This window comes from Microcebus murinus, chromosome 2 (assembly GCF_040939455.1).
Source record: "Microcebus murinus isolate Inina chromosome 2, M.murinus_Inina_mat1.0, whole genome shotgun sequence".
Taxonomy (NCBI): Eukaryota; Metazoa; Chordata; class Mammalia; order Primates; family Cheirogaleidae; genus Microcebus; species Microcebus murinus.
In genome coordinates this window covers 107,390,633-107,409,723 of record NC_134105.1, presented here as the reverse complement: position 1 = coordinate 107,409,723, position 19,091 = coordinate 107,390,633, and the positions used below count along the sequence as shown (strand labels likewise).

The 19,091-nt window shown below is 35.0% G+C and overlaps 1 protein-coding gene across 1 annotated transcript; it reads right to left on the bottom strand.

Moving 5' to 3' along the window:
• Positions 1 to 9,466: 9,466 nt before the first annotated feature.
• LOC105864449 (olfactory receptor 10J1-like) lies at positions 9,467 to 10,399 on the bottom strand. The gene has a single exon (XM_012752335.2). It carries the CDS (start codon positions 10,397 to 10,399, stop codon positions 9,467 to 9,469), a length of 933 nt encoding a protein of 310 aa, XP_012607789.1.
• Positions 10,400 to 19,091: the final 8,692 nt, after the last annotated feature.

Sequence of the window (19,091 nt, the reverse complement as noted above, 5' to 3'; positions counted from 1 at the left end):
AAGACAGTCTTCTGGATTCAGGTCCCTGGCCATGATTATCACACAGACACCCTACCCTCTTTGGGTCTTCTCCAGGTCCATCTAAGCCACAAAACCACATCAACCTCAGAGCCTTTGTGAGATTCATGGCAAGCCTGGGCTTAGACCATCTCTCTACTGCTGAGACAGCTGCAGTGGTCACAAGCTCTGACAACACAATAGCCAATTAGCTAAGAATCCCTGGAAGGCCCTCTGTAAAAGGACAGGAATGAACAAAGCTAGACTCTGAAGACTAAAACAAATAACTAATACCCCAATACTCAGACATCATAACACATCTACAAGAATCAAGAACATTCTCAGATAAATATGATCTCACCAAAAAGAGAAAAAAGTCACTAGAGACTGACCTTAAAGTGATAGAGATATGTGATATCTCAGACATGGAATACCAAATAGCTGTTTTAAGGAAGTTGAAAGAACTTCAAGGAAACACAGAGAATCAATTCAAAAATTTATCAGAGAAATTTAAGAGAGATTTAAATACTAAAACATTCAGACATAAATTCTGGAGCTGAAAAATACAATGAGTAAAATAAAAAAAAATACAATACAGAGGATGAACAGAAAAATTGATCAAATAGAAAAAAGAATCAGTGAGTTTGAAGACAGACTATTTGAAAATACCCAAAGTAGAAAAAAAGAATAAAAATGAATGAACAAGTCTTATGGGATCTACTGGACAAAATCAAAAGAGAAAATATTCAAATTGTTGGAATTAAGGAAGGAATTGTAAAAGACAGAGAGGTAGCAAGCTTATAAAAGAAATAACAAAAAACTTTTCAAATTCGCAGAAAGATATAAATATCCAAGTACATAAAGGCCAAAGGTCATCAAAAAGATTCAATCCAAAAAAGAATGCCCCAAGACACATTATAATCAAACTCACAAAGGTTAAAGACAAAGAGAGCACCCCCAAATCAACCAATAAAAAGAAACCAATAACATATAAGTGAGATCCAATATGCCTGGAAGCAGACTACTCTTCAAAAACATTATAGGCCAGATAGGAGTGCTAAAGGAAAAAGAAATACCAATCAAGAATATTGTACCCAGCAAAGTTATCCCTCAGAAATTAAGATGAGATAAAGATTTTTCTCAAGCAAAAGCTGAGGGGATTTATTTGTATAACAGACCTGTTGTACTAAAAACACTGAAAGCAGTTCTTCAAACTAAATTTAAAAGGCAATAATGAGATTGTTATACAAATACAGTAATCATGGTGTTTAAACCAGTTATATCTTTAGTAAGTAGACAGATGGAAAAAACCATAAGTTTGCTAAGAGATAGGCAATGTAAATTATGACATCAAAAATTCAAAATGTGTCTGAGGGAAGATTCAATTTGTATAGTCTAGTGTGTTTATTTCTTTCCTTTTTGTGATCAAATTCAACTTGGTAACAGTTTTAAATATCTGTTATAACAAGACATTTCTTTGTAAGCCTCATGATAACCACAAAGTGAAAACTTATAATATATACACTAAAAACAAAAATCAATTATTAACATATACTACCAGAGAAAAATCACTTAAACACAAAGGAAGACAGTAAGCAAGAAAGATAGCAAGAGAAGAGTTACAGAACTAATAAACAAACAACAAAATGGCAGCAGTAAGGCCTTACCTATCAATAATAACATTGGATGTAAATAGACTAAATTCTCTATAAAATACAGAGTGGCTCAATGAATTAAAAAAATGGACCCAACTATATGCTTCCTACAAGAAATATAATTCACCTATAAAGACACATATAGACTGAAACTGAAAGGATGGGAAAAGATATTCCATGCATAGAGAAACCATAAAACAGCAGAAGTAGCTATGCATATCAGATAAAATAGACTTTAAGTCAAAAACTGTAAAAAGAAACAAAGAAGGTCATTATATAGTGTCAAAGGGGTATATTCAGCAAGAGGACACAGCAATAGCAAATATATGCGCACCAAACATCAGCTCACACAAACATGTAAAGCAAAAATGGATAGATCCAAAGGGAGAGATATACTACAATACAATAATAGTAGGGGACTTCAGCACTCCTCTTTTGGCAACAGACAGATGATTCAGGCAGAAAATCAATGAAGGAATATTGGAATTAAACTATACTGTAGTCCAAATGGACCTAACAGACATTTATGGAACATTTTATCCAACAGGTGCAGCTTACGCATTCTTCTCATCTGCACATGGAACATTCTTCAAAATGGGACATATATTTGGTCATTAAAAACAGTCTCAACAAATCCAAAAATCATATAAAGTATTCTTTCTGACCACAACAGAAAAATACTAGAAATCAATAACAAGAGGAGCTTTTGAAACTGTCCAGATGCCTGGAAATTAAACATGTTCCTGAACAACCAATGAATCAAGAAAAAAATTAAGAAGGAAATATAAAAGTTTCTTGAAACAAATAAAAATGGGGATACCACATACCAGAACCTATGGATACAGTAAAAGCAGTACTAAGAGGGAAGTTTATAGCAGTATTTGCATACATAAAAAATAAAGTAGAAAGACTTCAAATAAACAGCATAATGATGTATGTCAAGGAATTAAAAAGCCAAGAATAAATCGAACCCAAAATTAGTAGAAGGGAAGAAATAATAAAAATTGGAGCAGAAATAAATAAAATTGAGACTAAAAAAATATAAAACATTAATGAAATGAAAAGTTGTTTTGTTGAAAAGAGAAAATTGGCAAAGCTTTAGATAGACTAGCTAAGAAAAAAAAGGGATAGGACTCAAATAAATAAAATTGGAAACATTATAACTAATACCATAGTAATATAAAAGGTCATCAGGGACTATGATGAACAACTATACAGCATCAAATTGGAAAACCTAGAAGAAATGGATAAATTCCTGGACGCATACAACCTGCCAAGATTGAACCATCAAAAAATAGAAAACCCGAATAGATCAATAAGAAGTAATGAGATAGAAGCAGTAATAAAAAGTTTTCCATCAGAGAAAAGCCCAGGACCTGATGGATTCAGTACTGAATTCCATGATACAGTTAAAGAACTACACTAATTCTACTCAAACTATTTCAAAACGTTGAAGAGGAGGAAATACTTCCAAACTCATTCTACAAGGCCAGCCTTACCCTGATACCAAAATCAGACAAAACAACAACAACGACAACAAAACCACAGGCTAATATCCCTGATAAATACAGATACTAAAATCCTCAACAAAACACTAGTTAACAGAATCTAACAACATATGAAAAAAATAATTTACCATGATCAAGTAAGATTCATCCTAAGGATTCAAAGATGGTTCACTGTCACAAATCAATAAACATATATATCACATCAACAGAATCAAAAACAGAAAGTACAGCTAATTCAATAGCTGCTGTAAAAGCATTCAATGAAATTTAAAATCGCTCCATGATAAAAACCCTCAATCAATTTAGTATAGAAGGAAGATACCTCAACACAATAAAGGCCATCTATGACAAGCCCATAGATAGTTTTATAATAAATGGGGAAAACTTGAAAGTCTTTCTACTAAGATTCGGAACAAGACAAGGATGCCCACTTTCACCACTTTTATTCAACATAGTCCTGGAAGTCCTAGCTATAGAAATTAGGCAAGAGAATGAAATACAGTGCATCTGGCCAGGTGCAGTGGCTTATGCCTGTAATCCTAGTACTCTGGGAGGCCCAGGTGGGTGGATTGCTCAAGGTCAGGAGTTTGAAACCAGCCCGAGCAAGAGTGAGACCCTGTCTCTACTAAAAAAATATATAAATTAATTGGCCAACTAAAAATATATAGAAAAAATTAGCCGGACACGGTGGCTCATGTGTGTAGACTCAGCTACATGGGAGGCTGAGGCAGAAGGATTGCTTGAGCCCAGGAATTTGAGGTTGCTGTGAGCTAGGCTGAAGCCACGGCACTCTAGCCCAGGTAACAGAGCAAGACTCTGTCAAAAAAACAAAGAAAGAAAGAAAGAAAGAAAGAAAGAAAGAAAGAAAGAAAGAAAGAAAGAAAGAAAGAAAGAAAGAAAGAAAGAAAGAAAGAAAGAAAGAAAGAAAGAAATATAATGCATCTAAATTGGAAAGGAAGAAGTCAAATTAGTCTTTTTTGCAGAAGACATGATTGTGTGTTTTAAAAAACCTAGCAACTCCACAAAAAATCTCTTAGAACTGATAAATTAATTTAGGAAAGTTACAGGATACCAAATCAACATACAAAAATCCGTAGCATTTCTGTGTGATGAGAGTGATCAATCTGAAAAAGAAATTAAGAAAGCAGTCTCATTTATTAATATAATAGCTACAAAAATAAAATAACTAGGAATCAATTGAAACAAGGAAGGTAAATATCTCTACAAAGGAAACTATAAAACACTGATGAAAAGATAAAGAGTACACGAAAAATGAAAAATAATTCCATGTTCATGAATTAGAATAATTTTATTACAATGTCCATACTATCCAAAGCAACCTACAAATCTAATACAATCTCTACCAAAATACCAATGATATTTTTCACAGAAATATAAAAAGCAACTTTAAAATTGTCATGGAACTACCAAAGACCCTCAATAGCTAAAGCAATCCTGATCAAAAAGCACAAAGATGGAGGCATCATACTACCTGATTTCAAATTGTACTGCTGAGCTATAGTAGTCAAAGCACAATGGTACTGGCATAAAAATAGACACATAGGCCAATGGGGAGGAAGTGTGGAAAAAAAGTTCATACATTTAACAGCTAACTCATTTTCAACAAAGGTACCAAAAATATACATTGTGGGAAGGACAGTCTCTCTAATAAGTGGTGGTGGTAAAACTAAATATCCATATGAAGAAGACTGAAACTAGACCCCTCCCTTATGTGTGTGTCATTTCCCACACATAAGAAACAATTAAAATTGGATTGAAGATATATATATATATATATATATATATATATATATATATATATCACCTAAAACTATGAAACTACTAGAAAAACATTGAGAAAACACTAAGAGACATTTGTCTGGGCAAATATTTTGGGGATAATACCTCAAAAGAATAGGCAACAAAAGCAGATGTAGACAAATGAGATTACATCAAGATAAAAAGCCTCTGTACAGCAAAGGAAACACTCAACAAAGTAAAGAAACGACCTACACAATGAGAAAATATGTTTGCAAACCACACATCTGATAAGGGGTTACTATCCAAAATATATAGGGAACTCAAACAACTCAATAGCCAAAAAAGCCACAAATAATCCAATGAAAAAATGGGCAAAAGATCTGAATAGACATTACTCAAAAGAGGACATTAAAAATAGCCAACAGGTATGTGAAAAAAGGCTCATCATTACTAAGCATCAGGGAAATGCAAATCAAAACCACGATGAGTTATCGTTCCCTAGCTAGAATGGCTTTTAGCAAAAAGATAGAAAATAACAACTGTAAGGGTATGGAGAAACAGGTGGGAATGTAAAGTAGTACAGCCAATATGGAAAACAATATGCAGGTTCCTCAAAAAACCAAAAATAGAGTTACCATATGATTCAGCAATCCCACTTCTGAATATATATCCAAAAGAAAGAAAATCAATTTATCAAAGAGATATCTGTACTCCCAGGTTTGCTGCAGCACTCTTCACAATGGCTGCTGCAGTGTGGAATAGATGTGGAATCAACCTAGGAAATCATGTCATTTGCAGCAGCATGGATAGAACTAAATGTCATTATGTTTTGAAATAATCCAGGCACAGAAAGAAAAAATTGCATGTTCTACCTCATATTTGGGAGCTAACAAAGTGGATCTCATGGTGTTAGAGAGTAGAATGATTGTTACGAGAGACTGGGAAGGGAAGTGGGGAGGAAGGAGGTAGACAGAAGTTGGTTCAGAGGTACAGAAGTTGGTTCAGAGGTACAAAAGTACAATTGGATAGAAGGAATATGTTCTAGCATTGGATTCTACATTAGGGAAATTATAGTTAATGATAATTTATTGTATATTTCAAAATACATAGAAGAATTGTAATGTTCCCAAAACAAAGAAAAGAAAAATATTTTAGGTGATGGATATCAAAATTGCCCTGATTTGATCATTACACAGTATAAACATACATTAAAATATTATATGTACCCCCAAAATATGTATAATGTACAACTAGGAGGTATTAATAAAAATACCAAAAAGAACATACACACACACAACACACTTACTGAAGCATTCTTAAGGCCATTGGACTGATCTCAGAAATTTCCAGAAAATCAGGAGTACCTCTCTATGCAGAATGTCTCTAAGGGACATTACCAGATTGCACCTGAACATTTGAATGCATTCATTCTAAATATACTTCATTTTAGTTTCTTCTATTTAAAAAAAAAAAAAAAGGGAAAGAGGGATATAAGTGCTGCTTTGAGGCCTGTGGACAGCGCCTGCTCCTTTCAGTAAAGACTTCTGCCTACTCCTCTTCCATTTTCAAGCAAGGCACTAAGAATCTTGGCTTACCCAATGGTTGTGTTGGGTAAGAGGGGCTGTGCATGGGCAAGTAGAGGAAAGGCCCCCTCCCTCTGAGTAGGTGAAAACTTCCCCCAACATGGAAGTGGGAGATGCCACAGGCATGCATAAGTACCCTCCAGTCTAGGGAGGCGAGAACTCCATCCCTTATGGAGACTTACCTATTATTTGAAGGCCATACTTTTAAAATAGAAATTTCTCTTCTAGGGAAGTCAATTTATGACAGACAATTTTTTCTTGTGGGTCCCAAATGACAAGTAAATGACTTCTGAATTTTCACAAAAATATACTCTAGGAAGAAATATTGTGTAATAATAAGACAATAAGCTAAAGTTTCTTCTCTTTCTAAAACTGTTTTTGTTATTCCACATTGTTCCAGGGGACATTCATTTGCCCCAGGGAAGGATAATCCAGAAAAAACAGTCAAGTGAATTTCAAAAAGATTTTTTGAAACTCAAAACTGAAATATTTGTATAGAGAGCTGAAATCATTTTTTTAAGTTTAGCAAACTTTTCTGGAGAGGAAAGCTTCTTTTGGTTTACAAAGAATGATTTTGAATATCAAAAGCCTAAGTACTAAAGTATTTTGTATTTGAAATGTATAATATAAATAAATTATAGAGTTGGGAAGAATTCAGGGTTTTGGGGATTGTTTTGTTTTGTTTTTGTTGTTTGTTTGTTTGTTTGTTTGTTTTTTGTGTTATTTTGCTAAAATAAATATAAAGGCATTCAGCCTTTGAAGGAAACAGCACCATAGTTCATTAGATATTGTAGAAGGCCCAATCATGATCCTACCCCAGGTAAACCCTGATGTGGGAAGGAGAAGAGGGATCTGAAAAAAGCAGAGAGGGGGTTACCCCTCACCTCCCAGGGGAGCCTTTTAGAAAAGGCTTGAATAGTTGTGGAGCAGAAATGGGTGAGTGAGGAATCAGGTGATGGCTTGATGACACTTCACTGAGTCCTATTCAGTCCCCTACAGGATCAAAGGTGCAGCTGAATGTCCAGGTGCCCTCAAGAAGTGCCCTCAAGAGAGGCCCAGTAAACCCAGAGTAGCCTCAAAATGGTCACAAGGAAGACATGACATGCAGGGACCACACTGACAAAGAACATGGCAAGACCACAGTCAGCTCAGTGAATCCCAGCAAGGACAGCCCTCGGAGGTCCTGTATCTCCGTAGCATCCAATCTGAGGATGTGAAAATGACTATGGGTCAAATTTTTGCCCCTTCCGGAAAGCTGCAAGCCTTGAGCGGAACTTGATTCACCCTAAGGATAATGGGGGAGAAGTGTATGAAGGAGGAGGAGCAGAACATTGAACTTCATTGTTTTTACTCATAACATGACTTTTTAATCATTTATTGCCTGAGTTTACATAAAAAAGGCCAGATGACTTTTTTTTTTTTTTGGTCAGGCAGATTGGGAGCTCAGAATTACAAAGTAGATTGGATCACAGAGCTTTCTTAAAGTTAGCTTTCTGTGCACTTGATACATAGCCTATAAAATTCACAATTGGTTTACCCAGGTTATTTGATATTTCTGTATTTTAAGAATATTTTGCAGTGAGAATACTATGCGCGCATGTATTTCTTACGCATCTTTTCATAAATATCTCGGGATTATAACTTTGATTTGCTCAGTAATTACAACTGATAATTATTACTCTATTCATCACCGATTTTGTCTCACAAATTGAGTCTAAAATTCACCCTGACTCTTTTTTTGTTTTATTTTTAAAGGTGAGGAACAGTAAATAGTCTTTTATTATTCCATTTCTAACTCAATTGCTTTAATTTTATGGAAGTTTTCATGTCAAAATCCCTTACTGTTGACTTTGCTCAGTTTTTCAGGAATAACAAAATTACCTAATTTTTCAGAAAGGTATTATGTTGACTCTTTCATATTTTCATTTAATTCTCTTTCCTTGCCTTTGTGACTTAGCTTACAAAAGGAAGGAGAGGACCCAAGCTGAAGGACATTTTCCTAGATTTTTTTTTTTTTTTGCTCATTTCAGCCCCTACGTTGTCCTTGTTTTTCCCTTCCCCTACTCTCTTAACACTGGAAGATCCAATTCAGATGTTTCTAATTTTTCTTTCTTAGCTAATTTCATGGCACTTTTCAGCAATCTGCTCCCTGAGTGGCCTCTTCTTCCTTTGAACCTGTTGTTTATCTTGCCCACGAAGGAGGCGTTGCTTCTAAGCCCACGAGGACTTCTCCTTCATGTTGCTTATCTGAAGCAGCAGAGAATTAGACCAAGTCACTTGAGCTCTGTTCGTGTGGCCAGAATCGCATGACTGTCCTATGCCGATTAGGATTCTTCTCCACTCAATTTCCCTCCCATTCCCCCTACCCTGGACCCTAGTTCTCTTTCATTTGGAGTCCCACATGTGGGTGACAGGAAATGTGCAGTGGGGTTGCTTAAAAATATTCTCTCTAGAAAGTTTTCAGCTTATTCCAAACTCATGCATTAAAATATATCTTTATTTTTGCTTTGCTTATCTTATTAAAACAGAAAGCAATTGGATTCCTGCACACATCCTTTCTAGTAACCACTTGTTCAAGCATCCAATTCATGTTAACAGAAGAGTCAGTTGCGTGACAATTTTAATGCGGTTTATACTTCAGCAAAATGGACTGGTCTCTTTAAACTTAAGCTTGCTATGAACACTATGTCACACTTTGACCTCGTAATTATCTTTTGGAGTAGGGCCAGTGGGAGTCTGTGTAAGGTCTGTCAAGTGACCTGTGTTTTTATTATGTTAACAAAGGTGCTGAGGAAATGACACTCAATTAATATTAGAGGCTAGCTCCCAGTTTTACTTTTGCCTTGGGCGCTGGCTGGGATGTACAAGACTTCACTGATCACATGAAACCCTTGCTCTACAACTGTACGTTTATGCTTCCATCTGAAAGGCATACACAAGTATTTGGGTAGAGATTATCACTTTAGAAAAGGGATTTCCTACACATCATTTTCCGTAGAGCATCCTGGACTTCTTTATTTCTCAGGCTGTATACAACAGGGTTTAGTAAAGGTGTTATGACGGTGTAGGTTACTGAGATTAATTGATCCTGATCTTTGGTGTTCTCTGACTTAGGCTTGAAGTAGGCGATAGAGGCACAGCCATAGTGAATAATGACCACGGTGAGGTGGGAGGCACAGGTGGCAAAGGTCTTCTTCCGGCCTTCAGCGGAGGCAATCTTGAGAATGGTGGAAATAATGAGGACATAGGAGATGAAGAGGAAGGTGGCAGGGGCTGTGATGGCCAGGAGGCTGATAATTAGGGTCAGAATATCATTGATGATGGGGGTGGCACAGGCCAGGTCCAACAGAGGTCGGACATCGCAGAAGAAGTGTTCAATCAGTGAGCTGCAAAAGGGCAGCCTGAGAATGGCCACGGCCTGAACCAGTGAAAGCGAGAACCCCGCAGCACAGACAGAGGATGCCAGCATGGCACAGACCCTCCAATTCATGATGACTGAGTAGCGAAGTGGGTTGCAGATGGCCACGTAGCGATCATACCCCATTACTGCTAGCAGGAGGCAGTTGGTGATGGCAAAGCCAAGGAAAAAAAAGAGCTGAGTCCCACATCCCTCCAGGGAGATGGATCGGCTCAAGCCTACAAGGCTGGAAAGCATGCGTGGGATAATGACCAGGGAGTAGAAAGTCTCTGAAGTGGATAGCACACTTAAAAAGAAGTACATGGGGGTGTGAAGGTGATGGTCAATGCGAATAATAGTCACAATGATGACATTGCCAGCCAGAGTTAGTATGTACAGGGTGAGAAAGACCACAAAGAATGTGAGCTGATATTCTTGAAAATTGGAGAAACCTTGGAAAACAAATTCTCTTACCTCTGTGTGGTTTCCTGTCTTCATTTAGGATCCTGGATCTAAAAGATAAAGAGAAAGTCAACACTGTCTTTTAGCATCAGAGACCGCCCTGCCCTGGAGCACATAGCACAGATTAAAGAGGCAATAGAACAAAAACTCAATGAATCAACTTCCTTCCTTCTTCAGGAATGTGGCAGATTGGGTCCTTGCACTGAAAATAAAGACACACAAAATTTGAGCAACATTTTTAAAAATTTTGATGTAAAGCATTCTTTTTAAGTACACCTTGTACACATTCTTTTTAAGTACACATTAAAAAATGATCATCGATGACCCATGAAATTGATTTCAAAAATTTAATAATTGGATTTTCTTAAAATATAGCCATATTTTCAGACCACAGGGTGATTAAGGTAGAAAATTTGACACACAAAAAGATAACTGGAAGAGTTGCAAATGTTTGATAATCTAACCCATGATTTAAGGAAAAGCTCATAATGAAGATGAGAAAATATTTGGCACTAAACAATAATTAAAAAATCATATACCAAAACATAGTCAATGCATTTAGAGCATAATAGAAGAGATTTATAGTTTAAAATGCTTGTTTGTTAGAAAAGAAGAGGCTGGAAATTAACAAGCTGATCATCCATTCTAAGGTTATGAAAACAAGACCAAAAAGAAAGTGGAAAGAAAAAACCAATAGCAATGAAACAGATGTTAATATAAAAGAAGAATAAAATATAGAAAATTCACAAAGGTAAAAGTTTATAAACTAACAGTTTGGGTAAACTGTTAGTGAAATTGGCCAAGAAAAAAATTAGAGAAGATATCAATAAACTATATTATGAATTAATAAAGGCACACACAGATGTTTCAGATTCAAAAAGATGAAAAGTGACAGTATGAATAATTTTATCCCAATACATTTTTTAACTTAAGTGAAATAGATATGTTTATAGAAAAAATACTTACCCGTATTGAATTAAGAATGAGAAAACTTGAAAAGTAGTGTAGCTATATCAAGAAATAAAAACACTAAAAATCTATAAATGAATAAACTTCCAGGCCAAGACAATTTTACCAATAAGTATTATAAAACAATCAAGGATAAATTAATTCCAATATTATACATACTATTTTAGGTAGTAGAAAAGGAGGAAATATTCTTCACTACATTTTATGAAGCCAGAATTATCTTGACACCAAACTTAACAGACCAATTTCATTCACATATATAGATGTAAAATTCTTAAACAAAGTATAGTTGGCCTTTCATATTTGTGGGTTCTGCATCCATGGATGCAGCCAATCATGGATCAAAAACACTAGAAAAAAATCCATCTGTACTGAACTTGTGCAGACTTGTTTTTCTTGTCATTATTTCATAAACAATACAGTATAACAACTATTTACATGGCATTTACATTGTATTAGGTTTTATAAGTAAGATAGAGATGGTTTAAAGTATATGGAAACATATGCATAGGTCGTATGAAAATACTTCTCCATTTTATATCAGGGACTTGAACATCTATGGATTTTATCTACAGGAGATCCTGGAACCAATTCCCCTTGAATACCAAGGGAGGGCTTGGGTTAACAAACCAAATCCAACAACGTATAAAATGGGTATATGACCAAGTTGGTTTTATTTCAGAATACAAAGTTTATTTAACATTTAAACGGTCCAATTATATATTTCTTGAAATAAACCATTTCAAGAGAAAAATCCATATGATTATTTCAATAATTGGCAAAAAAAGCATTTTTAAAATTCAATGCCTACTTTGGGAAGAACCCTTAGTAAACTAGGAGTAAAATATTTTCTTTAAGCTGATAAAAGCATGTGTAGAGCAATTGTACAACCAAGGATACTCTTTAAGATTAAGAAGATAAGGGTAACTATTTTATCCATTACTCTTCAACATTGTATTGAATATTCCAGCCAGAGCAGTAAGGAAAGAAAAAGACATTAAAGATATAAAGATTGAAAAAGAAGAAATAAAACTGACATGATTTACAGATGAAGTGATTGTGTACACAGAAAATCCAAAAGAACCTATTGATGAATTAAGAAAGCTTAGAAAGCTTTCTGATACAAAACTTACACATAAAAATCCATTGCATTCCTGTACATCAACAAACTGATAGCAAATGAAATTTAAAGGTGCTATCATTAATAATAGCTTTAAAAAATATAAAGTATCCATGAATAAAGTCCTTTATGGTGAAAATTACAAAACCTTAATGAGAACAATAAAGAAGAATGAAATAAATGGTTATGTTTATACATTAGAAGATCTAATATTGTGAAGATTTCAATTAATCCAAAATGGGCCTATGGATTCAATACATTTCAATCAGAATCCCAAATGTGTTGTTTTTGACTATTTTGCCATATTGAAAATTAATACTAAAAAAGTACAAAGTACAAGAATAGTCAAACACTCTTGAAGAAGAAAAGCAAATGGAGAGGATTTGCCTTTCAATATCATTACCTATTATAAGGCTATAGTAATTAAAGAGGTGTGGTATTAGCATAGTGATAAACGATCAGATCAAGGAAAGAAAATGGAGTTCTGAAATAGGAGAATTCTTCACCACAGGGTTGGCATTGCAGACTGGCAGAAAGCACAGACTACTCAGTTAATGGTCCTGGAATAGTTGTTTACCCATAATGGGAAAAAATGAAATTAGATTTGTTTGCACCATAAAAAGTCAATCTCAAATGGATTAAAAACCTAAAAACAAACAAAATATCCTATTACCCTATTAAATGTTTACACGATAATATATGAGAATATTTTTAAATTTGGGGGTAGTAAAAGATTTCTTAAATAAGATATAAAACATAAACAAGATAACTTTCATAACATTAACAATTAACTTCTATTTTTCAAAATAAATCACAAAAAAAGAAAAAAGCAAGACAGAAAGAGGGAAAAGATATCTGCAGTAAAAATAACAGATGAAATAGTAGTATCTAATGGATTCATAAAATAAAAAGGCTATTAATGGCTATTAATAGATCATTATTATCTATTAATAATGTTAAATAATCTGATAAATGGATTTTGATATGAGAGGAAGCACAAATGACATATGAACATGTAGACTAATTTTTAACATCATTATTAGCCAGGGACAAAAAAGACTACAGACAACAAATTAAGACCACAGGCCATTCCATACCCATCAGACTGCAAATAATCAAAACTGTCACAGATATAGAGCAATGGAAGGTTCAATTCCCTACTGGCCAGAGAGTAAATTGGTAACAATTGTTTTGTAAAATAGTTTGACATTACCTGCTAAAGTTGAAAATGAAACAGCAATTCCACCACTAGATATTTAATCCAGAAAAATTTAAAAGACAAATGTCAGAAATGTATAGCAGCCTTGCTTATTAAAAAAGAAAAATAATAAAAGACAAACAGAAACAAACCAAATGTTATTGACACATAGAAAGAACATTTAAATTGAAGTAAATTATCACAATGAAATATTATAGAGCATTGAATCATTGACTACAGAGCAGGAGTGGGCAGACTACAGCCCACAAGTCAGTCATCTGTGTTTGTAAACAAAGCTTTACTTACTGGAACCCAGTCACATCCATTTGTTTATGCGTTGTGCATGGCTGCTTTTGCACTATAGTAATAAAGTTGAGTAGTTGCAAGGGAAACTGCATGGCCCGCAAAGACTAAAATGTTTACAAACTGGTCCTTTACCAAAAAAAAAGTTTGCTGACTCATGTTTAAAGCCATCAACAGGACTATTTACATTTTTACAAATCAGCATGAATGAATCTTAAGGTTATATTGAATAAGAAAAACAAATTGTATATATGCACATATGTATATATAGCGTGTGTGCGCGCGTGTGCATGTGTGTGTCTTTATTGCATTCATTTAATGTTCAAAGGAAGGTACGATAAAATAATTTTGTTTAGGGGCAATCTATATTTTATAAAAATATGAAACGCTTTCACCTAAAGTTCATTTAACTATTGAATATTTGGCCTATATTTGAAAGAAGCATATATGAGGCTTCCAGACTTACAGTGATGTTCTAATTCTTAGCCTGGGTAGAGGGAATCTGGGGTATTTGTTTTGTTTTGCTTCTTAAAATGCACATTTTTAATATACTCTTTCTAATACATACTATATTCTATAATAAAACTTTTAATGTTATATACCTGGGAAAGTGTTCATGATACTGTTAAATGGAAGAAATATTGCAAAACAGTAAAGGTCATATGATCCCAATATCATAAAGAAAACAAAGATATGCATCCATTTATATGTGAATATGTATACATAGAAAAAAGACTATAAAGATTCCTAAATGAATGTATGTGACATTCTTAAACAAAAACTAATGCAATGTTATTTATCAGTACATATTATGCAGCTTTAAAAAATCATACATATGAAAATTTTGTAATTCAATGTAAAATAATAAGTGAAAAAGCAGGATATGATGTATTATATACAGAATGATCTCAATTATATGAAAATGTGCATAGAGAAAAGGCTGAATGGAAATCATCTAAATGTTAGTAGGACATGATTCTGCGTGGTATAATTATAGGTAAATGTCTACTGTCTCCTAAATTTTCCAAAGTTTCCTTGATGAATATGTATTGCTTATGCAGTGGGGTGGTGGGTAGTTTCAACTTTTTTAAACCTCCCTTGAGGCCATTCTCATAACCATCTTTCCCTATTGGTTCTCTTGGCATTTCATTTCTTCTGTCATAGCACTTGTCACATTCAACTGTAATTATTTATTATCTGACTTTTCAAATAGATTTTCAAGTTTTTTTGGTGATTGAGATTATAATTACTTAATTTCACATCCCCAAAGCCCAGCCCAATTTTTACAGTATCTTAGACTTTTGATAAGTATGTCTTAAATGAACCAATGAATGAAGGGATGCTCTTGAGGTACTTCTAGTCTGAAAGAGAAAACCCATACTTCTGCCAGATACACACAGAAGCACTTCCTTGGGCACACAGAAACCAGAACAAAGTATTTAAGTGGGAATCTTTAAAGCTTTAGAGCTTTAGCGCAGTGAGAGGTAGAGAACTTGGTCTCTCCCTTTAGGAACATTGCAGGCATATTTGGACCATATGAATGAAGCACCCCAGCAAAAGAAAGTCAGAAAAACTCATACAGATAGACAAGAAAGGATAAAGTTTCATTAAGTTGCAGAAGTTGAGAGGCTGCTAGAAAGAAACGACATGAAAGGTCAATACAGGAAAAGATGTGTGGATGAACTAAATCTTGGCAAACTGTTATCATTAAGAGGGGACAAGGACAATTAATCTTGAGTTAGTTTTCCAATTCAGCGAACAACTCTCTTTTCTAAAAAGATAGTAGAAATGTATAGAAATATTTTGCATTTTACAGTTTTCTTTATTCTTCAAAGCAATAATATATCTACTACTCAAAAATAGCTACATGATAGAAATGTGAGGAAACTTAATTCCAAAAAGAATAAAGGAATATCACATATTTAATTCATGGCAGAGCTAACTTGGACACCCAGCTCTCTTGACCCTGTACCCTGAGTCCTTTGCTCTTGAAAAATCTCATTATTGCAAAAAATTCTTTCTGTTTCAGCTGAGACACTGATACATGTAACACTGATACACGTAAGTGAATGATCCTTCTTTAGTAAGACATTTAAAAAAGCAGAAAAATTCTTTTTTTTATAGAAAATTATTCTGTTTTTTTAAATGTCTTCCTAAAGAAGGTTCATTCACTTATGTGTACCTGCACTCAAATGTTTATAGCAGCACAATTCACAATTGCAAAGACGTGGAAAAAACCCAAGTGCCCATCAATTCATGAGTGGATTAATAAAATGTGGTATATGTATACTATGGAGTACTATTCAGCTATAAGAAACAATGGTGATATAGCACCTCTTATATTTTCCTGAATAGAACTGGAACCCATTCTACTAAGTGAAGTATCCCAAGAATGGAAAAACAAGCACCACATGTAGTCACTAGCAAATTGGTATGAACTGATCAACACCTAAGTGGATATATAGGAATAACATTTATCAGGTGTCGGGTAGATGGGGGGGAGGGGATGGTATATACATACACAATGGATGCCAAGAGCACTGTCTGGGGGATGGTCATGCTTGAAGCTCTGACTTGAGGTGGGAGGGAGGCAAGGGCAATATAGGTAACTTTAATATTTGTACCCACAAAATATGCTGAAATAAAAAATAAATAAATAAAATTTTTTAAAAAGAAAGAAAATAATTTAAAGAAATAAATAAAAACAAAAAATTTCACTATCTTGTTTTGAGTTGGTTTTGATGTCTCTGTAAAGAGGCAGGGACATGGACAGTATAAGTGCTACCCAATTTCCTTTTAGTTCCTGACATAGCCACTAACATCTGGTAGGAGGGCAATGCTCAGAGGAAAATGATGTTTCCTGCTGCAAGTCTAGCATCTGTCTAGATTGCCCAGCTCCAATCCAATCCAGTTCACATCCACATCACACACACACACACACACACACACACACACACACACACACATTATGCCAAGCACATTTTTCTTAAAGTAGTGATCTGGATGCCCCCAGGCTACATTGCTGAATAAGGGGCAGGATATGTAAGCTGATACAGGACTGAGCATAACAGATAAGGAGAGTCAAAGTAGCATACAGACTCCAAAAGCTAAAAGAACAATAAAGCTGGCCCTCAAACTCTAAATGGCTGAGGTGGTTAGAAAACAACATGCAGAAACTGACATTTGGTTGCTGTCTGCTGGCCTAAAAGTTTAGTGATTACTCTGCAAGGAAATAAAATATTCCCATTTTATAGGTGGAGAATTTGAGGCTCAGTGGCATAAGCTACCTGTCATTCAAATATCTAGTAATTGGGAAGACCAGATATGAAACCTGACTCCTAACGTCTGACTCCTAAGCCCATACATTGCCATTGAGTCAAAACCCTACTGAATGAAAATTCAAACAAGGTGTTCAGGTAAGAGAGGAAGGAGACAATAGCTGTATGAAAAATGCCTGACTCTCAGCCTTATTGACTCAAATACCAGGGGCATTAGCAGTAGATGACAACTCTGGAGCTATAAAAGTTGTCTCATTCACTCTTTCTTCCATGACTTTCAGCAGATTCTTCTATTATTTAAGAATGAAACTTAAGAAAATACTATATTCCACTTTACAAGCATCAAGTCTCAATCAGCCATCTACAAGATACAAGGAAAGTATGAAACTCTAATCTCAAGAAAATCAACCATGGAAAACCAGAATGGAAAAAGGAAGAAAATCAAAAAATTTGAAATCAATTTTCCTTTCCTTTTTTTTAAGCAATAACCACTTACTTCTTGCAAACTTGGCAAAGGAGATGAGAGAAATTCTCTTCCGAGCTGGTGTATCTGAACTTGGAAAAAAAAGAAGCACCGAGATAAAACTTTCTTCAAGAGGCCTGTGTAGAGAAAATGAAAGGCCCAGCCTACAAGGTATTTCCTGAGTGCAAAGTATGGTGACTAATTCAAGGCCCAGAACATTGACCCCTCTGGTCTGGAGAGTCTTCCGGCAAAGTTGAAATGTCTTGAAAGTCCAAATCCAGTCTGTTTACTCCTAAAAGAGATGCAGATCTATCTGCTCCAGGACTCAGGGGATTGCCCCCTGAGAATCATTCCAGGGCACAAGGGGCAACAGAGAAAGAGTCTGATGCCCTATCCCAGGGGGTCTGATTAGGAATTTGGGCAATTAGTAGAACAAAACCTTTTGCCTTTGATTACTGACTCACAGGAGCATGCCGCATCTTAGAAACTGAAATATGTTTTGTTAACAAACCAATGAACCCAGAAGAAACATGCAAAATAAAATAACTGTCTCTCATTCCAGTCTGAGAATCATTCCTTCAATTTTTTGAACTAACAAATATTAATGAACATCTACTTACTCACCAGGCAGTATGCTGAGTATGGAGGATATTGGCATGACAAAAATAGTCATGGTATTTGGTCTCATTGAGCTTGTCAAAGAGGGAGGTGTACGGAGCTGTAGCTAATGCATTAGTATCTTTGTGCAAATTTGAAAATGAAGCCTCTACTGTGTAGAGGCAGCCCGTGTGCACACAGCTTGGTGATAAGACAGTGTATTTATACAATTGCTAAGAAGGCATTCCTTCCTTGATGGAATAGATGGAGCTCTGTATCAGGATGTATGACTTGTCAAAGAGACTGTGGGCTGGATTTTATCCTTCACTTTCTCCGTGATTAGGTGCACTTGTGCATTGTGCAACCTACTCAACCAGGCATGTTTCAAACAAATACTCTCTCAAATAAATACACTATTGCAAACAAAAATAAATGCTATGAGAAAAAAAATGCAGGCTGTTATGAAATCATATTACAGAAGGGGAAGGTTATGCCAGTCTAGGAAGTTTTAAAATATTTTTCAGAGGAATGATATTCAAGCTGGAATCTTTAAGATGAATGTGGGTCAACTAGAAGAAGTTAGGGAAGAGAATATAAGGTAGAGAGAAAAACATGAGTGAAGGACTTGATAGATCAATGATAATAACTCATTCTAAGAAGTGAAAGAGGAAAAATGAAACACAGAGAGCCTAAGGGAGAGATGATATTAGAAGGTAACCAGGAGATGAGCTCATACCTGGTCTTATACCACTTCAAGCTTATTGGAAGGCTTATGTGAAGCCAGCAAAGCTTTTTAAAAG